Here is a 20,470-nt window from a genome sequence, read left to right as displayed (position 1 = left end):
TCCAAAAAAGAATGCTACCCTTTTTTTAGGTTTTGAGTGGTTTTCTTGTTTACTCTGGGATATATTAACTTGATTAATTGAAAGATTTATTGACTAAAACATTTATTGATTGATTGCTTTGGTCATTAAAGGTTTCATTGTTTCCTCCTACACCTCAGCATAAGATATTAACTTGATTTATTGATTGATTAGGTTCTGGGTGGTTTCCTTGTTTGCTTCTACATCTCAATTGGAGATATTAACTTAATTGATTATTGGTTGATTAGGCACTGGGAGATTTCCTTGTTCCCTTCTTCACCTTAGCTGGAGATATTTACATGATTGATTGATTGGTTGATTGATTAGGTCCTGGTAGATATCCTTGTTCCCTCCTACACCTCAGCTGGAGATATTTACATGATTGATTGATTGGCTGATTGATTAGGTCCTGGGAGATTTCCTTGTTCCCTCCTTCACCTCAGCTGGAGATATTTACATAATTGATTGATTGGCTGATTAATTAGGTCCTGGGAGATTTCCTTGTTCCCTCCTTCACCTCAGCTGGAGATATTTACATGATTGATTGATTGGCTGATTGATTAGGTCCTGGGAGATATCCTTGTTCTCACCTACACCTCAGCTGGAGATATTTACATGATTGATTGATTGGCTGATTGATTAGGTCCTGGGAGATTTTTTGTTCCCTCCTACACCTAAGCTGGAGATATTTATATCATTTATTGATTGGCTGATTGATTAGGTCCTGGGAGATTTTTTGTTCCCTCCTACAACTTAGCTGGAGATATTTATATCATTTATTGATTGGCTGATTGATTAGGTCCTGGTAGATATCCTTGTTCTCACCTTCACCTCAGCTGGAGATATTTACATGATTGATTGATTGGCTGATTGATTAGGTCCTGGGAGATTTTTTGTTCCCTCCTACACCTTAGCTGGAGATATTTATATCATTTATTGATTGTCTGATTGATTAGGTCCTGGGAGATTTCCTTGTTCCCTCCTTCACCTTAGCTGGAGATATTTACATGATTGATTGATTGGCTGATTGATTAGGTCCTGGGAGATATCCTTGTTCTCACCTACACCTCAGCTGGAGATATTTACATGATTGATTGATTGGCTGATTGATTAGGTCCTGGGAGATTTTTTGTTCCCTCCTACACCTTAGCTGGAGATATTTACATGATTGATTGATTTGCTGATTAATTAGGTACTGGGAGATTTCCTTGTTCCCTCCTACACCTCAGCTGGAGATATTTACATGATTGATTGATTGGCTGTTTGATTAGGTCCTGGGAGATATCCTTGTTTCCTCCTACACCTCAGCTGGAGATCTTAACACTCCAGAAGAATGGAATAAACTTGATACTCACCGAGGCTATGCTCAGGTTAAAGGAACTGTCCGCGTAATTTCAAGTGATCATCTTTTAAAAAGTTGAATGTCTGAGAAAAAAAGTGTAGATGTTCATTTTTTCATCTTAAATCAGGTTTTTTCAGTTTATGGAACTGACTTCCCGATTTACGCAGCTGAGACAAAAAAATAAATGAACAGAATTCAACAGGGTTGAGATGAAAAAGGGCAATATCTTCATTTTACTGTTGGTTTTGCTCAGACAACTGTTTTTGGTTTTAACTTTTACAGTTTACAATACTTATTGACCTCTACTTCTGTTAAATTATTTAAAACCTCATATTTATACACTGCAAACCAGAAATATAAATTAAGTGGAATAGAAAGAAGGACATGAAGTAATCTTTAAAAGGATTTGAATTTTTTCGATTTTTATGCTGGAAATGTTGGATTTTCAAAAAATTCCAATAATTTTTTTCAAATATTTTGTAGAGGCTATTCAAATTTATATAATACAAGCATGGGAACCCAGCGTTGCCCAGGGTACTAGTACTTACCACGTTTACCCACGCTTGGTCACAAATTTTCCCTATAAATTTAGAATCTAAAAACTAAACTAAAACATACCCACAATTCTTCCGAGTACCATAATCTAAATTTGAGGCAAACCGGTATTGGGGTTACTAAGTTATGATCAGAAATACAAACAAACATACACTACTACTTTATATATACAGATATATTTTCAGTGATTTCTTCAACTCTAGCCTGGTAGAACTGGACCTGTCTCAGAACCTGTTTGAATGCAATCAACTAATCTCAAAGTTTTATAAGAAAGCCCAGAGCACTCATGTTCATATTGTCGGCTATTTTAACGGTTCAGGTAGATTTAAGATGATTTTATTTCTTATTCTGGAGCCAGGTATAGAGAGAAATAAAATATAGATAATACATGGTTCATGTAGAAATACTTAAAATCTGTGTGAATAATTCATTAAAGCATTCTTTACACATGAAGGTTGAGTTTTAAAAACATCCGACACATTTATTTTTTGTTTTAATTCTTTTAAAACACATTTTTTAAAAGTTTACTAAAAATTCAAAATATATTTTCAGAATAAAGTGCATTTAAATTTGAAAAGTTAAAAATGTTTTCTGTTTAACCTAGCACATTACTAAAATAGTTAGAAAAAGGGCATTAACCCATTGAAGTCTGGGGGAGGGGGGAAAAGGGTGCAATTTCTAGAGAATATATAACCTTTGAGACTTAGGATAGAGTGCTATAGTGAATTATGTTGCAAAAAGTTTGCTTGAAAATTGTAGACATAAATTTTCTTATGCTTGATAAAAATCAGCATGCATATTTAAAACATGCAAGTCCATTTAAAGACCTTTTTAATATATAAAGTAGGTGTATTATTAAAATAGTCTTGGGCTTTTTCCCATTTAAAAGTCATGTACTCTGAATCCAAATTGGGAGCTAAAAATAAGAAAAAACGTAATTTTTTAAATTGAATTCTTGTTTTTCGTTTCAGGTTACGTTTGTGCAGACCAAGACAAGGTACAGAACAGGGAGTAAGAAATAGAAGGGAGATACAACTGACGCGGTTCACCCTACCATATGATTATACATGCTTTGCAGACGGTACTTCAATTTGTATATGAAATATTTAGAATAGGTTAATGTACACGCAGTAATTGTACATCAGACAAATATTTCTTATTCAAATGAAGTACCGTCTGCAAAGCATGTATAATCATATGGTAGGGCGAACCGCGTCAGTTATATCTCCCTTCTATTCCTTACTCCCTGGTAAAGAATCATTAAATGGCAGATGCAAACAAATGTCGTCTTTAAAAGTATTGTTTTTGATAAAAATGTGTATAAACAGAAGAAAAAAACACGATATAACATCAGGGGGGGGGGGTATTGTCCATTAGGCCCGCCTGGCGCCTATTACCTGATTTTTTATCCATTTATAAAAACTACTTTTAAATACAAAACAAAAAAATGTTTTAAAATAAACAGGAAAATATAGTTTTATTTTTAGCAGAAATTATTTGTTAATGATTTATTTGTCATTATTTGATTTATTAAAATTTTAGAAAAATTTATATTTTAAGGTTAAAACGTTCTTTGATTTTGTCACCAACGGCCCAGCATTAGGTAATACGATTTTTTTAATTAAAATTTTCCTTGACTGCAGATGTACTTTAAACAAAATTTTTCCTTGACTGCAGATGTACTTTAAACAAAACTTTTCCTTGACTGCAGATGTACTTTAAACAAAACTTTTCCTTGACTGCAGATGTACTTTAAACAAAACTTTTCATTTGGGTTATGCTTTTGAATACAATTAGTATGCCAGATGTGTCAATTTCTTCAAAAAAGAATTTTAAGTTTTCTTTTATATTCTAGAGTTTATAAAAGCTGTAAATGATAAATATTACAATTAAAAAATATTAATTTGGGCTTTGAAATCAGGAAATTATAGACGAAATTCTCTTTGTATTTTATAAGCATTGAAAAATAAAAAGTGTATTATGTTATTATTCTGTAAGTCTCATTCTTTAAGTCTTATTCTGTAAGTCTCATTCTTTAAGTCTTATTATTTAAGTCTCATTCTGTAAGTCTCATTCTTTAAGTCTTATTATTTAAGTCTCATTCTGTAAGTCTCATTCTTTAAGTCTTATTCTTTAAGTCTTATTCTTTAAGTCTCATTCTTTAAAACCAGTAGACGCACAGGATTTTCAACGAATTATTTTAGAATAAAAAAATATTGTTACTGTCTTGTTTGTGTACACATTTTTCTTATTTTTATTGTCAATAATCCATTGTTGAATCAGAGGAAGGAGTAGCTTTAAACAGCAAAGGAGGTTTCTCATTAACACTGCAAATTATCACAACCACCCTTGTATCCCTTGCAGGTCAGTGAAGGGGAAGGGGGGGGGGGATAAAATGTGTCAATAATATGGCATTCGTGGAAAAGCCATTTTTATCTTTAAATGAAAAAAAATTGATTAAATCTTTAAAATTTAGAAATAAACGAAAAAGCGTATTTTAAGAAATAGAAAAATTTAAATTTGAATTTATTTTAAAATGAGAAAGATATTGTTGGCATTAACTAGTACAAAGGAACAAATAGAAATAAAATTTCTTTTAATTTTCTTATCTTTCAAAATTTAAGCTAATTTCATCATTGTAGATTTTTATCAAATTTTTGTTTTTAGTTAGTATTGCTGTTTGCCTAGTTACATACAAATACAGATGGTATATCAAGTAGGTAGCCTTTTTTATTCCTGCCCCCCCCCCCCCCCCTGGTCAAAATCAAACTTTTCCTGGCTTAGAGGGACAGGACTGTAATTTCAAGTAGGAGCTTCTTTTTCAAGAAGGGCATCCCTGCTACATAAAGGTCCTCCTTTAAACCTTTGCCACTGTTACATCTATATATAAATTTGGCTTGTCTGTCTGTCTGTCTGTTTGTATCCAATAAACGTCAAAACGGCTGAACCGATCGGGCCCAAATTTTTTGTGGGACATCTAGGGACTCCAGGGAAGGTTTATGAATCATCAAAATTTCAAATATTTGTCTCCATCAAAATTCGATCGTCATTAAATTTTTAAAAATTTTGAAAATCCGCGAAATTTTTTGTGAAAATCCGCGAATTATTTTTGTTTTGTTTTACGATGTACACAAAGAGAACATGTTCACAATTAATTTAGGAGATGGGCGCGAAGCGCCCTCTAAGGCTAGAAAGAAGGGCGCGAAGCGCCTTGAATTTCTAGTATTCTAAAATTTGAGATTAATGTCATGATATTTTTCAATTATTTTGAACCAAATGACTATGGTGATATTGTAAATTGTACAGTGTACAAGCAAATATGGAATTATTTTATTTCTTACAATTTAATTTAAGAAAACATTCATGTTTATTATTTGAACATTAGTATGCTTATATTAAAAAGCTAAAGACAAAGCACAAGCTAGACATATAAAGACTGCTTATCAGCTTTCAAGGGCTTGGCTTAGTAGGCCCGTAGTCGTACCGACGCGACATGGTTTATTCGTGCAAAAGCTTTTTGACTGCCATCTAACATCTAGTACACATTCAGTGGTTAAGTTTTTCAAGCTTAAAGAAATACTTTAATTTCTGAAGTTAGTCGATTTTTTATGGTTTTGTATTTCGTATCTGAAGGTCCTCAAATATCCCGAAGAATAATGGAACCTGGTGTAGAACATGTCGCATATTCTAGCCTTGAATAGAGGCAAAGTTTCCCCTATCTTGGGGGGGGGGTATTATTTATTCTTGAAAAGTTTAGCTAGATGTATCAAATGGATTTCACTTCCCTGTCACAACTCTTAAGGTCAAAATCAATCACAACTATTGTTTGGAGTTTCCTTAATCTTGAACGCTTGATCTCGATATCCAATGTGGGCACTTTTAAATTTGAGGAAAATGTTTGATCCTTCAATCAAAGATATCCTTGCAGGGTATTACCACCACGGATGTCCAAAAGGAATCCGGTTGACCCGTAGATCCACATAAGATTGATCACTGCTTGATTCCAAGATTCTCACAAGATTCTAAAATATCCTCCCTCATTATTTGAAATGTCTGTCAAAGATTTTTAGGATTATTTGTAATTAAATTTAATGAAATTTTATATTCCTAATTCAGACAGATATGTATGTACACTACAAAACCACAAATATAAAATCTTAAATATTTTTTGAATATTTCAAATACTTGAAGTGTATTTTACAAGGAATTTTTCCCAAGGCTGAACAAAAAGACAAATTATTCTAATGTACAGTTTATAAACAGCGAGAGAAAGTTGTGAAATAGGTGATGACTGTTAGACTCAATTTAATGGTATTGGTATGATTGTAAATAGTCCACTGAACATGCAGATACACAGAAATTGTGCAGTGGAGAGTACACAGTACACAAAACCATTTCAGCTTTTCTACAACTATAGTAGCTTTTAACAACATTAAATTGTTGAAATGTCGTCTTCCCATTCCATGAAATACGATATGATAGGTTATGCCAAGACAATTAATATTTAATTTAAATAATTTTTATTCTTGAATCTTGAGGATTTCTATTATTTTGTTCGTGGATTTTTTCCTTGATGAGAAGACGACATTGACTCAGCTACAAATTACAACTATTTAGGTACCACTACTTTTGCTATCTAAAGACCAGGAGCCCTGTATCCCAGAATCCAGAGTACATCTATGATGCTTTTATTTCATACAGCAAAGACAATGGTGAATATTTTTTCATCTATGCAAGAATGGCAATGTCCAATTCACAACGGTACCCTGTAAATTCTGTCCGATCAAGTATGAATTAGAGACATCAATGTTATAATTTTAAATCTGTTTATTTTCAAATCTGGCTTCTCTTCTAAATTAACTTGTAGCGCATTTCTACAGCAAGAAAACAAATAGAAATGATCAAAGTTGAACACTTTTAAAAAGCAAGGACCACGACAGTATCTTCCTTAATATGTTGATCAGATAAAGGTTAATCAGACATTGCCATCTTTACATGCAGGGTCACTTGAAATTACTCTTGCAGTCTCTGACTTTGATTGGCTTTAAAATCCTTGGAATCCTTATTCGGGTTAAAAACAAATATTAAAATGTTTTCAGAGGTTTGGGTTTTACAAACATTGGTCCCTTTTCTCGAAGAAACAGAACCCCGGCTTAAACTCTGTATCCACGAACGGGACTTTAAGGTAAATACGTTTTCACGAATGGGATTTTGGGTAAATGTATTTCCATGAATGGGATTTTAAGGTAAATTTTTATCCATGAATGGGACTTTAAGGTAAATGTTCAGCCATGAATGAGACTTTAAGGCGAATGTGTATCCATGAGTGGGACTTTAAGGTAAATGTTCAGCCATGAATGAGACTTTAAGGTGAATGTTTAGTCATGAATGGGATTTTAAGGTAAATTTGTATTCATGAACGGGACTTCAAGATAAATGTGTATCCATGAATGGAACTATAATATAAATGTGGCTAACTTGAGGGTTTTTATAAGCCATTAATAGCAAAAAAAAATTTTCTGAGTTAGTATAAGTTTGATTTTAAATAACAATGTTCAGAAATGTTTATTTTAAAAATAACTGGTCTGATTAACAAATATTGATATGTCAATATACGCGAACAAACAATGTAGCACTATCCTAAGTTCTAGTTTCATTGGTAACAATTTGTGTACTGACAACATTTATTCCTCTGCACAATTCTTTCTCTAAGATTTATATATATATATATATTATAGATAGTATATTGGAATGAATCTGAGGATTTAAAGCCAACAAAGATGTATTGAAACTATTGAAACTATGTATACACTTTAACTTCAAACTAATTCAAATCTATCACAAATCAAAGATACATCAATCTAGAAGTATATATTTATTTTATTTTTAAAAACTATAAATTCGTTCAATGTTATTGCTATTCTCATGGAAATGGACTGTACTGTAGACGTATATTTGAATGACCCTAGATTTCAAGGGTGAATTGTTCGAATTACAATGGTGCTCTTTGTACCTTTGTGTACAAATACTGTTTATCATTGTCACGTAATTATACAGACAAAGACACGTGGCAATGATACTGCACTGCCATTGGTGGGAGCTCTGGTGACGTGATACGGACATATTAATTATATCTATCAAACATTTTAATAAGAATATTAAATTAAAATAATGATAGAAGGAAACCTGGTATAGCGTCGTTTTCAGATTGGGTGCATATTTGCTGAATGTGATCTGTTTAAAGCTTAGAATCTTATATCAAATCTGATATATATAAGTTTGGATATAATCAATTTCTCTAAACAGGAACATCAGATAGAACTCTTAGCCTTTTAGGTATCGATCTAATCCTAAAGTGTTCAGATTCTCTTTTTTCTTTTCCTAATTTCGAGATTAAATAATGCTTGTTCTCCTATTGTTGTTAATCTCCAGACTAATTAACCGAACCGGATTAAGGATATATCCTGTTTCGTTCTCTTTAAAATTATTAATTAAAAGATTAATTCAACCTTGAAATTACCAGGTCGTCTTTATAGTTTTATTCTTTGTGGATAAACCTGTATGTATAGGACTAGAAATGATAATTATTATTTGATTATTTGATTCGTAGAAATTGTTTTTAAATTTTAAAGTAATTGTTTTCTAGGTTGGTAGTACTATTGTTGAGAATATAATAAACTGTGTGGATAGTTCGAGAAAAATAGTTCTTGTTCTAACAAAATCCTATGTTAATAGGTAATTTATATATTTACAAAGAAATCAAAATTATAAAAAATCCAACCTTTTTTTAACCTTAAATTCACAATCAACAATTTCAGGTTCTAAATACGCCCGTTAAAATTAGATAATTTCAAAAGCAGGCCTTAGTCTAGAAATTAAAATAAAGATTATTTCTTGTAAATACATTGAGCAACATTCTTCAACATTATATGCTTCGGACGTTTTTTTCAATTTAAATGAAAAAAATGTTTAAAGGCATTTTTCATATTTTGGGGCTTGGAGTTTTTTTATTGCGCGGACCAACTTTATAAAGGGTTTGAAGTCGTGATTCAAGTGATCATCCATTTAAATAGTGGCATAAAAAGCAATCCAATATGTATGTTTTCAATTTTAAAAATTATTTTTTTTCAATTGTGATTGTTTTATTAAAGTTACTTGTGGATTTCTAATACAGAAACACCGGAGACAATAGTAAGAAATTAATTAAACACTGTGCAAGCTTAAAAAACACGATAACTCCCACATTATGTATTAATTAGATAAAGTTCTGAATCGAGGATGGAGGAGGATCACTTGAATACAAGGGCAGTCCCTTTAATAATCTTATTTTGTATTCATATTTTTACAATTTATTATTCAGCTCATGGTGTATGTTTGAAGCTCATATGGCTCAGCATAGGATTCTGGTAAGTTACACCTATCATACAGGGATTATAAGAAAACTTTGGAAATTTTCTCGTCTTTTGCTTTTTTTTATTATTTTAATACAACTTATCACATACCGAAAAACTGTATGTATTTGGTGAAAGCAAATGTTTAGAATAAAAATTTGGGATTCTTGACACTATGCCAATTATTGACCCTGAGAATAATGTATGCAAAAAAGGACTCAAGAACAAAAAAAAAGATTAACAAAACTAGTTTTTTTTTTAATTCTTAAATTTTCCAATCTTCTATAATGAAGTTCTTCTACACAATTTGGGGCAAATAAAACAAGGGGTTCATAATGATACAAACATACACATAAACAGAGATTACTAAAGTATTTATATTATATAAAGAATAGATAAATGAAACTTAAAAAGTGTTTGTTATCAAATTGTTTTATTATGTATAAATCAAAATTTTATTCAAGAAATCTTTTAAAATAATAAATTTTAAAATAACTTTAAATTATAATATCATTAGTTAAAGGGACTGTCAACGTATTTTTAAGTGTCCCTTCATGAAAATATTAATTCTTTCATGGATGGTTAGTTGAAAATACGCTTACAGTCCCTTTCTACAATGTATTTGTTTTATTCTAAAGGATCTGAATTAACACTCGAAATAAAAATTTTCTAATCCCAATATCTTTTCAATAAGGTGTAAATCTTGACTATAATGAGATTTTTCAGAATTCATAGTTTGAAATATCATAGGCCTTAAAACATAGGCTTGTGATGATTTGATAGTTTGAAATATCAACGGCCTTAAAACATAGGCTTGCAATGATTTAATAGTTTTAAATATCAAAGACCTACTCCACCATATTGCAATGATATAAGGATTAGCAAATTAGAGTTTGAGGCGGGTATTCAGTTCCTTTAAACAGATTGTTAAGGATGGAAAGGATCGGTTGATAATGATAAAACTGCAGGATCTTGATAAATCCTACTCCAAATCCTTCAAACACATCTTGTCCAGGTACTGTACTGTACTGTACTGTACTGTACTGTACTGTACTGTACTGTACTGTACTGTACTGTACTGTACTTTATTGGCCTCATTATTCTCTTTTTTGACTCTTTAAAGAAAACTATTTTGAAAGATATCCAGATTTTAGGTATAAAAGCCTAAAAATATGAATTTTCAGACATTGTGGAATCATCCATACAATATATATATTTATGTACTTTTAACTTCAATCCAAATAAAACTCCATAATTACATCATTCCCTCTTAATGATCATGTGTTTTTTTTATTTCGAATTTGGATCTAATTATCATTATTGTAAGAAACCCGGTTTAGTTTTTATCCAACTGAATCCTCACCAACAACAACGTGAAAGAAATTCTAAAGATTTTCCAATCTTCTAGCTTAAAGAAATATATAAAACATTAGTTTAGAAGGAGAAACACATAGGAAACAAATTTTGTAATGAAAATAAAATACATTTTACTAAACTATTCAATTATATAGAGCTACAATTAATACATATTTATGTACATAGTAAACTACTTTTTTATGCGTCCTCAATGTGCGCTTGATGAGAGTCCTCCACAGTGTGTTATCAAAATGTGTACTTAATGTGCGTCCTAAATGCTGAGGTTTGGATTTGCGTCTTAGTGCTGTATCCTCAATGTTTGTCTTCAATGTTAATTCTATAGTTATTACCTCAATATGTGTTCTCTCTGTGTGTCCTCAATGTTCAATTTGTAATGTGCATCCTAATATTGGGCCCTAACGTACTGTAATAGTGTTCTCTCTGTGTGTCCTCAATGTTCAATTTGTAATGTGCATCCTAATATTGGGCCCTAACGTACTGTAATACTGCCTCCTCAGAAGTGCATCCTAATATTGGGCCCTAACGTACTGTAATACTGCCTCCGCAGAAGTGCATCCTTTTTTGCAAGAACAAATGTAGAATCACAAACTTCTCTCGCCATTACACAATTTTATGGCATAAATGTTTAAGGATTTTGATTCTATATCCTCTGTTGTTAACAACCTACTGAACAATTTAAAGTAATTGTTTAACTCGTAGAATTTGGCGAAATTACATTGCATTCAACTTTTATTAAATTTAATTAATACCAAGTATTTCAAATTTATCCTGAAACGAAAATGGAAATATAAATTTTCCGCGAATAACTAACTTTCTATTTCAGTGTAACATACCTCCATCTCTATGAAGAAAGNCTAAAGGTAACAAAAAAGTGCAAAAATATAATTAACACAAAAAAAAAAGTTTCGAAAATGTTTCAGTTTTTCAGGAGAAACTACACATAATTTTAAGTGGTTATAACAATAACATGATTTCCTTAAAACAAACACAATGCTTTTACAACTTTTAGCTATTCTATTGCCTCCAGTTTTTAATTTATAGGCTGCAATATACTAAATTGAGCTTGAATAACAAATTTGATTTAACTTCTTGGGTTTCTTTATTTTATTTAACAACGTCATTTTGTACTTTCAATTTTCAATATCTTCATCTTAATTATATAGGGGGCATTCAGTATTTTTAAAAATAACATTTTCTTATCTCAAAAGTCATGCTTGCGGTTTTAACCATTTGTTTAAAGTTTAACGCTAATTGCAAGAATACTCTTAAACAGAATATAAGTAGTGTAGAATGTGGCATGATGTAAGTGTTTTTGTACCATTCTCTGATTTATCTTATCTTTGACATTTTGATTTTTTCGAATCATAAATTATTTAAATGTAACCTTTATTTTGCAAAATCTATTCAGATTAGAACAATTTTTTCTTGCATAGATTTAAATTTACTCTGACATTAAAAGATTGACTTTTATGTTACATGATTTTCCTTTAAATGCAAATTAGATAGCTGTCTTTGAAAACGTTTAATCCAAGCATGCAAGCAGTTTTAGAATAGATCATTTTTAACGAGTTTTTGGCTATAGAGAGGTAGATAAACCAATTTTGTATTATATATATTTTCACTAATTACTAGCATACATTTAGGATCTTTATAAATCTTTTTGAATAAAAACATCACGCAAACAATTTTTACAAGACAGAAAGTCAACAAAACTTTACTATAAAAGAGAGTATTTTCTATTTGGATGTTTCAACTATTGATTTTACTTCTGTTGTGTCAAATGTGAACCTAACCCCTCCAGGTGGGTTTCCTTTATAAATATCCTTTTCAGAGTTATCAATATTATCCGCCAACGCTTTACAGTCAAAAGTCAAACTCTTGGCCTCCTAAAGCAAATAGTTTTAAATTTATTTTTTATTTTAAAAACATCAGAGTTGAAAACTTTAGAATAGGATATCCTAAATCCCGATATGTAAATTAATCTGGAGATTAATAACAAGGGAGAACAATCATTATTTAGTCTGGATGTTAAGAAAAAGAGGAGATCAAGCATTAATCTCGATATCCCCATTCTAAAGTTTTCAGCTCAGACTGTATATTAATTAATTTTCTTTGAAATATAATCTTAAAGGGAATGTTGTTTTTATTTCAAGTAACCCTCCATTAAAAAGTGGGACATGTCCGATTTTCGTCGATACCATTGAAACCTTTGCCAGATTGTTCTGTTTAATTCTGATTGCTCCAACATTTTTATCCTGCAGTAGAAATGCGCACTTTTGTTGAGAAATCACAATTGAAAATAATTAATTTTCTAATCTATAAACATGGAAAAAATTCGAACTTGATCCGACAAAGCTGAAAAGGATACCGTTGTGAATTGGAACATACCCTACTCTATAAATGGATGGTCACTTGATATACCGTGTACAGGGGCCGTATTGAATACATTGGGGAGGTCGCTCAACTACTACCTACCGCCGATTCAAAACCTGAATCACCGATTCAAATCCTCATGAATATTTTACTTGAACGATGATTCAAGATTTGTTCCGGTGGTAAGCAGTTCAGCGGCCTGGCTCAAATTCGATCCTAGACCCTTTAAATATATTCTAAATCCTACCGGATTGGTCGCCAACTGAGTTTTTGAGAAATCTAAGATGAAAGATCTTCCAGGACTGTCCTGATTTTCTGGACTAAAATAAATTATTGTTTTTTTAACAAATCTTTGAAGAAAAAAGAATTATTAGTATAATTTAAAGTGTGTAATTAACGTTTCATAGCACACTGTAAGCCTTCAACTGATATATAATTGATTTCATCGTTTTCTTTCTGAAATCTGACAAGTCTATTTTTAATAAAAGATAGAAACTGAGCAATCAAATTCTAGTTTATAATTACTATATATGTTTGCAATCTGTTGAAAATTAGAGAATGAGAAGAATAATCAATTTATTCAGTAGAGCTAGAAACAAAGACAGACAGTTAAAACTAAGCTCAAATTCATAAAAAATTAGTGGTACGACTTTGCGACTTCTTAATTCTTCTCATTCTAATTTTTGCATACAAGTATGAGATTAGGAAATAGAATTTTTTTTTCATAAAAGGAGTAATGATTAATAACAATTTAATCTAACGTCAAATCTTCTTTAGTTTGACGTGCAATATTTGGGATGGTAAAAAATCATCATTCACCTGCAAGGAAAGAATGAAGCAATATATCCGGGTATCCCTCTTACAAGCACTCCGTCCATTATGGCACGATCATTGCTTAAAATAAATAAGAGAATTGAAACAAAATGAGTTTAAGATGAAAACGAAAAACGTTAACTTACTCTGTTTTCCCCCGGCAAGTCACATGCACAACCTCAGTGTCGAGATAAGGACGAGAATTCATGTCTTTCAACGCTGTTGTCAGGTTATCCAATTTTTCTCCAGTAAAAGTCGATACAACTGGTTTCCAATTGTAAATACAGTTTATGCTGACTGACACGCAAAGCGGACACGCTGAAGGCAGATGTTCGGCGTGTAGATCTGGTTGAATGAATATTGGTGGGTCAACCCATGTATCCCATCTTCGCCAAACTGGAATATCTTCTAGGTTTGGATGTTGAATAGCCATGAAAAGATACCAACACATTGTAGTGAATGCTATGATACATCCCCAAATGAATACTATGAATGCTAATATTTTCACCCACTCCATCGGAGTCCGTGTAAGACATGACCCTTCCTTGGGGTTATAGCAGAATAGTTGAAAAGAAGAACATAAAGATCTAAACTTTTCGGCTTTGCTCTCTTCCGGTTCAGTTTCCTTTTTCTTGTCGTCATTTTCTTTATCTTCTTTAACCGGTTTCATTTTATCTTCCTTTGGGTTTTTTGTTTCCGCATCTTCCTCTTTCTTTATCTCCTTTGGTTTATTCAAATCGTTTTCAGTTGACATGTCGAGACTAAAAATTGCGTATTTTACTGGACACAATTTGCGCATTTTCTATTTCAAATATTTAATTTTAATACCGGAGAAAAACTTTAAATCTTTTTAAGATAGAAAATAAAACTAGATGTAATTTATCATCCGTCATAGGGTTTAACACATGTTTTTGCAACTTATTTATTTAATTGATATTGAATAGAATTAGGAAAAGTAAGTTTACATTTCTGAACATCTGAATTCAAGGAGTCAATGCATACTAAACCTGGATTTTGTTGCAAAAGGATTTATTTCACTGATAGATTTAAATATTTTCTTAGCTTTGACTGAAAATTGGCAGCTCTATCTCGTATTTTAATAAAAAGGTAGTTTAGTTTGAATTCAGAGCAGAGATTTACTTTTAGACACTTCCGAATAGTATTTGGAACATTCCGCAAAAAGTTAGGATCATATTTGAAAAGGGGGGGGGGAGGGGAAGGGGAGAGAACTTATTTTTTTTAGTCAGGTAGTTTTAACATAAAGACGAAACTACGATTTAGAACTTACAAATTTACAAGTGTCGTTGAGTTTATTTTAAAAAAGCTTTAAAAAAACCGAAGTTTAGAGTTAAAAAAACTTCAATATACGACATGATGAAGGTTAAATGTATGGCTAATACTTGCATTGTTACTTATAAGTAAATGCTCTTCCACAACTATTTTTAGTGTAATTCTAAGTTATGTTAGTATGATACTAAGCCTTGTATTAAATATATATTATTGGTTACATTAAAGTACTAGAGCACGAGCTGCCCTAACATGTCAATATACGCGAACAAACAATGTAGCACTATCCTAAGTTCTAGTTTCATTGGTAACAAATTATGTACTGAGAACATTTATTCCTCTGCACAATTCTTTCTCTAAGATTTATTAATTAAAGAAATTGATGCTTTTACACAAAATATGATTTTCTAATCCCATATCTTGTCGTAGACCTTATATGTTTCAAGCTATAAATTCTGTTGGATCAAACAATCTAAGTTTGAAATAGCAATAGTTTACACCATCAGTTTGGAATGATATAAGGATTAGAAAATATGAAATTAAAAAAATGTTCAATTCCTTTTAGCGGAATTAATTTAGGCAGATTTCGAAAATCTCAAGTTTTAGGAATTTTTTTCGAAAAAAAAGCAACAATTAATATTCCAATGTTTATTAGAACTCCCTGAATTGATTCAAGACACGCTAATATCTAAATTCGTACTTTTTTGCAGCCTTATTCTCTTCGTTAATTAAAAAGTTTATTTTAAATGTGTTACAAACATTACAATAATAATAAAACAATACAATATTATAAGATATAAATTATTGAAAATATGTTGTTTAAAGTATAATGTTTTGTCCAAAAATACAAAATATGTTAATAAATTAAGAAATTGTTGATATTAGACATGACACAGTACAAATAAAACGATATTGTATTGACATAATGATTTCTTTAGGTTACCTTATTGAGCAGTGAGGATAATAACTACTATCATAAACAAGAAAGAATCCTGTTCCCAAAGATACAATAAAATTGATTTAAACAATTGTTGTTTTGTTATTTCTTAGACTATGAAAGAGATTTGAGAGACGTCAGACGACACAGCAGAATTTCATTTTCTTTTGGTTCAATCGAGTTCTGAACTTGTGAGAAGCTAAGCAGCATATCTCTTTCCTTCGTCTATTAAATGTACAATTGTCGGAATTTAGTGCAATATATCATTAGAAATACAAAATCTATTATAATTTGACAAACCTGATAAATTAGGCTTATTACTCAGAAAATATCTCAAAAAATAAACATCTAAAGATTTTTATAACACGTTAACTTAAATGCATACTGAAAATATGTGAAGGGTCTTAAAAGTTAAAAAGTTCTATCATCAACTAGTTCAAGGTGAGACGTACAATAAAAAAGCAGTATATTACAATACTTTGTACTTCGTAGTCCCACCTAGAGCCTTTGATCTGATGTCAAATTTCCAAGAAGTTATATTTATAAAACAAAGAGACGGCAGGCGAAACTACACGAGTAGCTTGGATTGTCTGATTCACAATATCCCTTTTTTATAGAAACATGGATCCTGAAGAACAAAATACGTGTACAGTCCCTTTAATAAAATACGTGTGCAGTCCCTCTAATAAAATATATTTTATTCTTGACCCCGTGTGATGATTTTACTGCATTCAATAGTACTGTCCTGTTAAACCTTTGAAAGAAATGTTGTCAGTGCTTCCATGTTTTGTATATAAAGGTGTCCAAAATAAAAAAGAAAACCAGAATTGATCCTGCTACTTAACTTTTTAAATTTGATCATTTGATCTTTAACGCAACGCCGGGCACTCCAGCTATAGTATTATATAAAATGAATCCATGAGATCCCTTAAAAGACAATGAAGATGTGTTTAAGAGTTATTAAAAACCCGGATTCTTAACAGTAAGTGATGAAACAGGGATTTTTAAGATTCCATTTAATGCACTTAAAATCAAAGACAGAAGATTTTTTGACAGCCAGTCTTTCCCTGTTTATCATAGTGTCATATTTCTTAGTGAAGTGAGTGTACTATATTGAATTTATTCATCAGTCAAGATTAAACAGGAAATCCTGCAGGAGATTTATATTGAGACTGTGATTATTATTCGGAAAAAGTTTTTAGCTTGCTCTTAATAGTATATTTGCTATGTACATTGTACATAGACGTTGTACATAAACGTTGTTTAGCACAAAGGAATTAAGTCTTTGCCACAAACTCTTATTTTCTAATCACAATATCTTTCCAACGCAATGTTGTAGTGCTTAGATTTCCGTGAGCTCAAATAATCTAAGTTCGAAATATAAAAGGTTTACGCCATCAGATTGCAAAGATGAAGGAATTTGAAAATTTGAGTTTGTGGCAAAGACTCAATTCCTTTGAACCACTAATTTAGCACAAATTTGAACCATTAATTTAGCACAAATTTAAACCATTAATTCAGCACAAATTTCTGCAGCGGTTTAGAAACATTTTTCATAATGATAGTAAAATATGTGATGATGTGATCGTAAAATGAAAGGACAAGGCTTGAATCTCATCTTCTTTTCCTAAGAAGAAAATTATGTCTTCAGAGAGATGTTGAATGTTTTTGAAACTTTTTTTTTCATCACTTTTTTGCACAACATCAAAAATGGTTGTCATAGAAACTACTTTGGTGAATTACTTACGAGGAATTGTTTAAAGAAATCAATTTTCAAAATTCTATATCTTTGCAAAATCATAGTGTGTGTGTACTGTGTAGGCCTATAGCTATTTCAATTATACACTATATTTGTTGTTATAACTGAAGTAAATGCCCTACTCTAATAAATACTTTTAGAACACTACCAATCCAAGTAGAACTCAATATAGAACTCGAGGTTCTGTACGAATACCATAGTCAATATCAATCCAGATACAACTAAGTCTGTATTCTCAGGTATCTGTCTTACAAGATACAACTCTGTCTGTATTCTCAGGTATCTGTCTTACAAGATACGGCTCAATCAGAAACTCAAGGTTCACACAAATACCATAGTCAATATCAATCCAGATCAGGGGTCAATATAATTCCCAAAAAAGCTGATTTTCTCGATCCAAAAATAATTTTTTGCCCCCAATTTTGAAAAAAAATGCCCCCAATTTAAAAAAAAAATGCCCCCAGTTAAAATTTTTTTTTCAAATTCCACTAACACATTTGCCCCAATGCCCCCAATTTTGTTTGCATTTTTCTTTATTGCAGTAATATAGGTTATTAACTCACGCAAACTATCTATTTAAAGGTTCATTGAAATCTGTTCAGCACCTTTCCACAGGATGTTACATTGTGATTTTTTACAATTTTATTTTTTTTTATCGATTTTGATGGTTATTATATCGAAATATATTTTCAATAAATGTGGAACTAACATATCTACTTTTTTACTCTACAGAGGTTTGGTTATTTTCAAGATCGTACAAATTTATTTTTAAGGTCGTACAAAGCTATTTTCAAGATCGTACAAAGCTATTTTCATGATCGTACAAAGCTATTTTCATGATCGTACAAAGCTATTTTCAAGATCGTACAAAGGTATTTTCATGATCGTACAAAAATATTTAAAAAAGATTTTCTGTCCTGAAAGATTCCAAATCCCTGAGATTCTCAAAACTCCCACCGGAGTCTAGTAGGAAATGGAAAATAAATGACATTACCAAATATACAGGGAGATCCGCAAACACATCAGACATCAAAGATCTTTAAAAAATATTTAAAGGATTGTCGTGTAATTTTAAACTACCATTTAAAGAGAAGCACGCCTGATTCACTTTTCCTTGAAACCTTTACCTCATCAACGATGTGGAAGATAAGCCTTAAATTCTGATAATTTAAGTCTTTTAAGGTATTTCAAATTATGAAACAAATCTAAATTACGTTTAGTCCTATGTAGAAAATTATTCGTATCTTCAAAATTAACATAGAAATTTTTTCAGATTTAATTTTTTTATGATAATAAAATGTATGATAAAGTCTATTTTATATATAAATATACAAAATCAAAGTATATTTGTTTGTTTTATGTCCGATAATAAAATATCATTGACCCCTTTATTTTCTATTTGTTAGCAAAGTCGGGTTATTTAGATATGTTTACAAAGAACTTTTCATCATGGGTAATAAAATTGAAATTAACATTTCTAAAACTTGTGAGTGGGTCTAACCCGTAATTATATTGGCATAGAAAAAATATGGCCTTCTGAAGTTCTGACGGAATTGAGTCTTTGTCGAAAAAATCAAATTTCCTAATCTCTATAACTTTGAAACCTGGTGTTAGGATGCTGTATGTTAAACTAAGACTATTTGATCAAACAGAATTAAAAGTTAGAATAATCAAAGGTACGTACGACATCAAATTACAGTGATATAGGGATAAGAAAATAAAAGTTTGAGGTAAAAACTAAATACCTGTAAGCAGTCTCAGTCCAATAATTTTGGAGTTTTATCATTTTTATTTCAAATTATTTCAGATTTAAATGCTAATTGGAAGTCGATGTAATTGTTTAAAAATATTTGAAAATAATTTGTTATTCATAATATTTTTTGTTTTGTTTAATTTTGTTTATTCCCAATAAATATGATAAATTATTGTCGAATAAAATGTCGTCTTTGATCTCTGTTAGGTCTATTTGAGTAACAATAGAATTTTAGAAAGTCCCGCATGATAGCGGGTTATATTTAAAGCATTTTTGTTAGAAAGCCAGCTATCATAAATCATCACATAACAGTTTATTAAGACGTCTTAAAATAGTATATATATTTGGACATTGTGCAATAGGTTGATTAAGACAAAAAAGAAAAGTTGGAGCGATTTTTCAAATCTTCCGTTAACGACTGGTTTAATTCCTGATCAGTCATAGTCTAAATTTGCATAAATTCACCAAAATTTCCAGAAAAAAATATGGAAATTTTGTTAAAATTTTGTGAATTCTCTTAACCCTGTATCTGCGGGGAGGGGGGGTCAATTTGTATTGGTCTGAGGCTGTTGAAATTTTCTGACTTTTCCTACATACCCAAAGCCCTCCCTTTAGGCCTAAAACCGGGCTTTAATACTATTTTAACCTTGAATATTAAAATAGATTAAACAAAACTGTTCCCAATTCTCTAGTTCTTAAAATTATAAAACATAAATTGGCCTAGTAAAAACTGCACTTTCATTTCACTACAAAATACATACAGAGATGAGCGTGAAGTTTTTAAATACGTATTTGTTTCTCTCAATCTTTTATAACTTTAAAAACAAGGCAATAAAGATTGTTCTAAATGCTCACAAATATTGTT

General features: G+C 31.0%; 2 protein-coding genes across 2 annotated transcripts in view; one reads left to right on the top strand and one right to left on the bottom strand.

Moving 5' to 3' along the window:
• The window catches only part of LOC111710691 (toll-like receptor 13), a gene marked incomplete at its 5' end in the record, with an annotated part of 35,784 nt that extends 23,507 nt beyond the window's left edge, over positions 1–12,277 (top strand). The window contains 13 exon segments of the mRNA XM_023484813.1: positions 1,290–1,388; positions 2,101–2,234; positions 2,887–2,912; positions 3,476–3,518; positions 4,199–4,279; positions 4,583–4,631; positions 6,533–6,627; positions 7,015–7,100; positions 8,562–8,650; positions 9,276–9,321; positions 10,239–10,321; positions 11,507–11,543; positions 12,266–12,277. Of these exon segments, the coding sequence (XP_023340581.1) occupies positions 1,290–1,388; positions 2,101–2,234; positions 2,887–2,912; positions 3,476–3,518; positions 4,199–4,279; positions 4,583–4,631; positions 6,533–6,627; positions 7,015–7,100; positions 8,562–8,650; positions 9,276–9,321; positions 10,239–10,321; positions 11,507–11,543; positions 12,266–12,277 (880 nt within the window).
• Position 12,278: 1 nt separating this feature from the next.
• On the bottom strand, positions 12,279–16,116 carry LOC111710696 (uncharacterized). Its single transcript, XM_023484815.1, has 5 exons — positions 16,100–16,116; positions 14,016–14,630; positions 13,876–13,950; positions 13,304–13,376; positions 12,279–12,569 (listed from the first exon to the last, which is right to left on the bottom strand). Exons 2-5 carry the CDS (start codon positions 14,621–14,623, stop codon positions 12,420–12,422), a joined length of 906 nt encoding a protein of 301 aa, XP_023340583.1. The 5' UTR covers positions 14,624–14,630; positions 16,100–16,116; the 3' UTR covers positions 12,279–12,419.
• Positions 16,117–20,470: the final 4,354 nt, after the last annotated feature.

Source organism: Eurytemora carolleeae, unplaced genomic scaffold (genome assembly GCF_000591075.1).
Source record: "Eurytemora carolleeae unplaced genomic scaffold, Eaff_2.0 scaffold1062, whole genome shotgun sequence".
Taxonomy (NCBI): Eukaryota; Metazoa; Arthropoda; class Copepoda; order Calanoida; family Temoridae; genus Eurytemora; species Eurytemora carolleeae.
The sequence above is the reverse complement of the archived record's forward strand: the minus strand, read 5'-3'. Positions and strand labels throughout refer to the sequence as shown.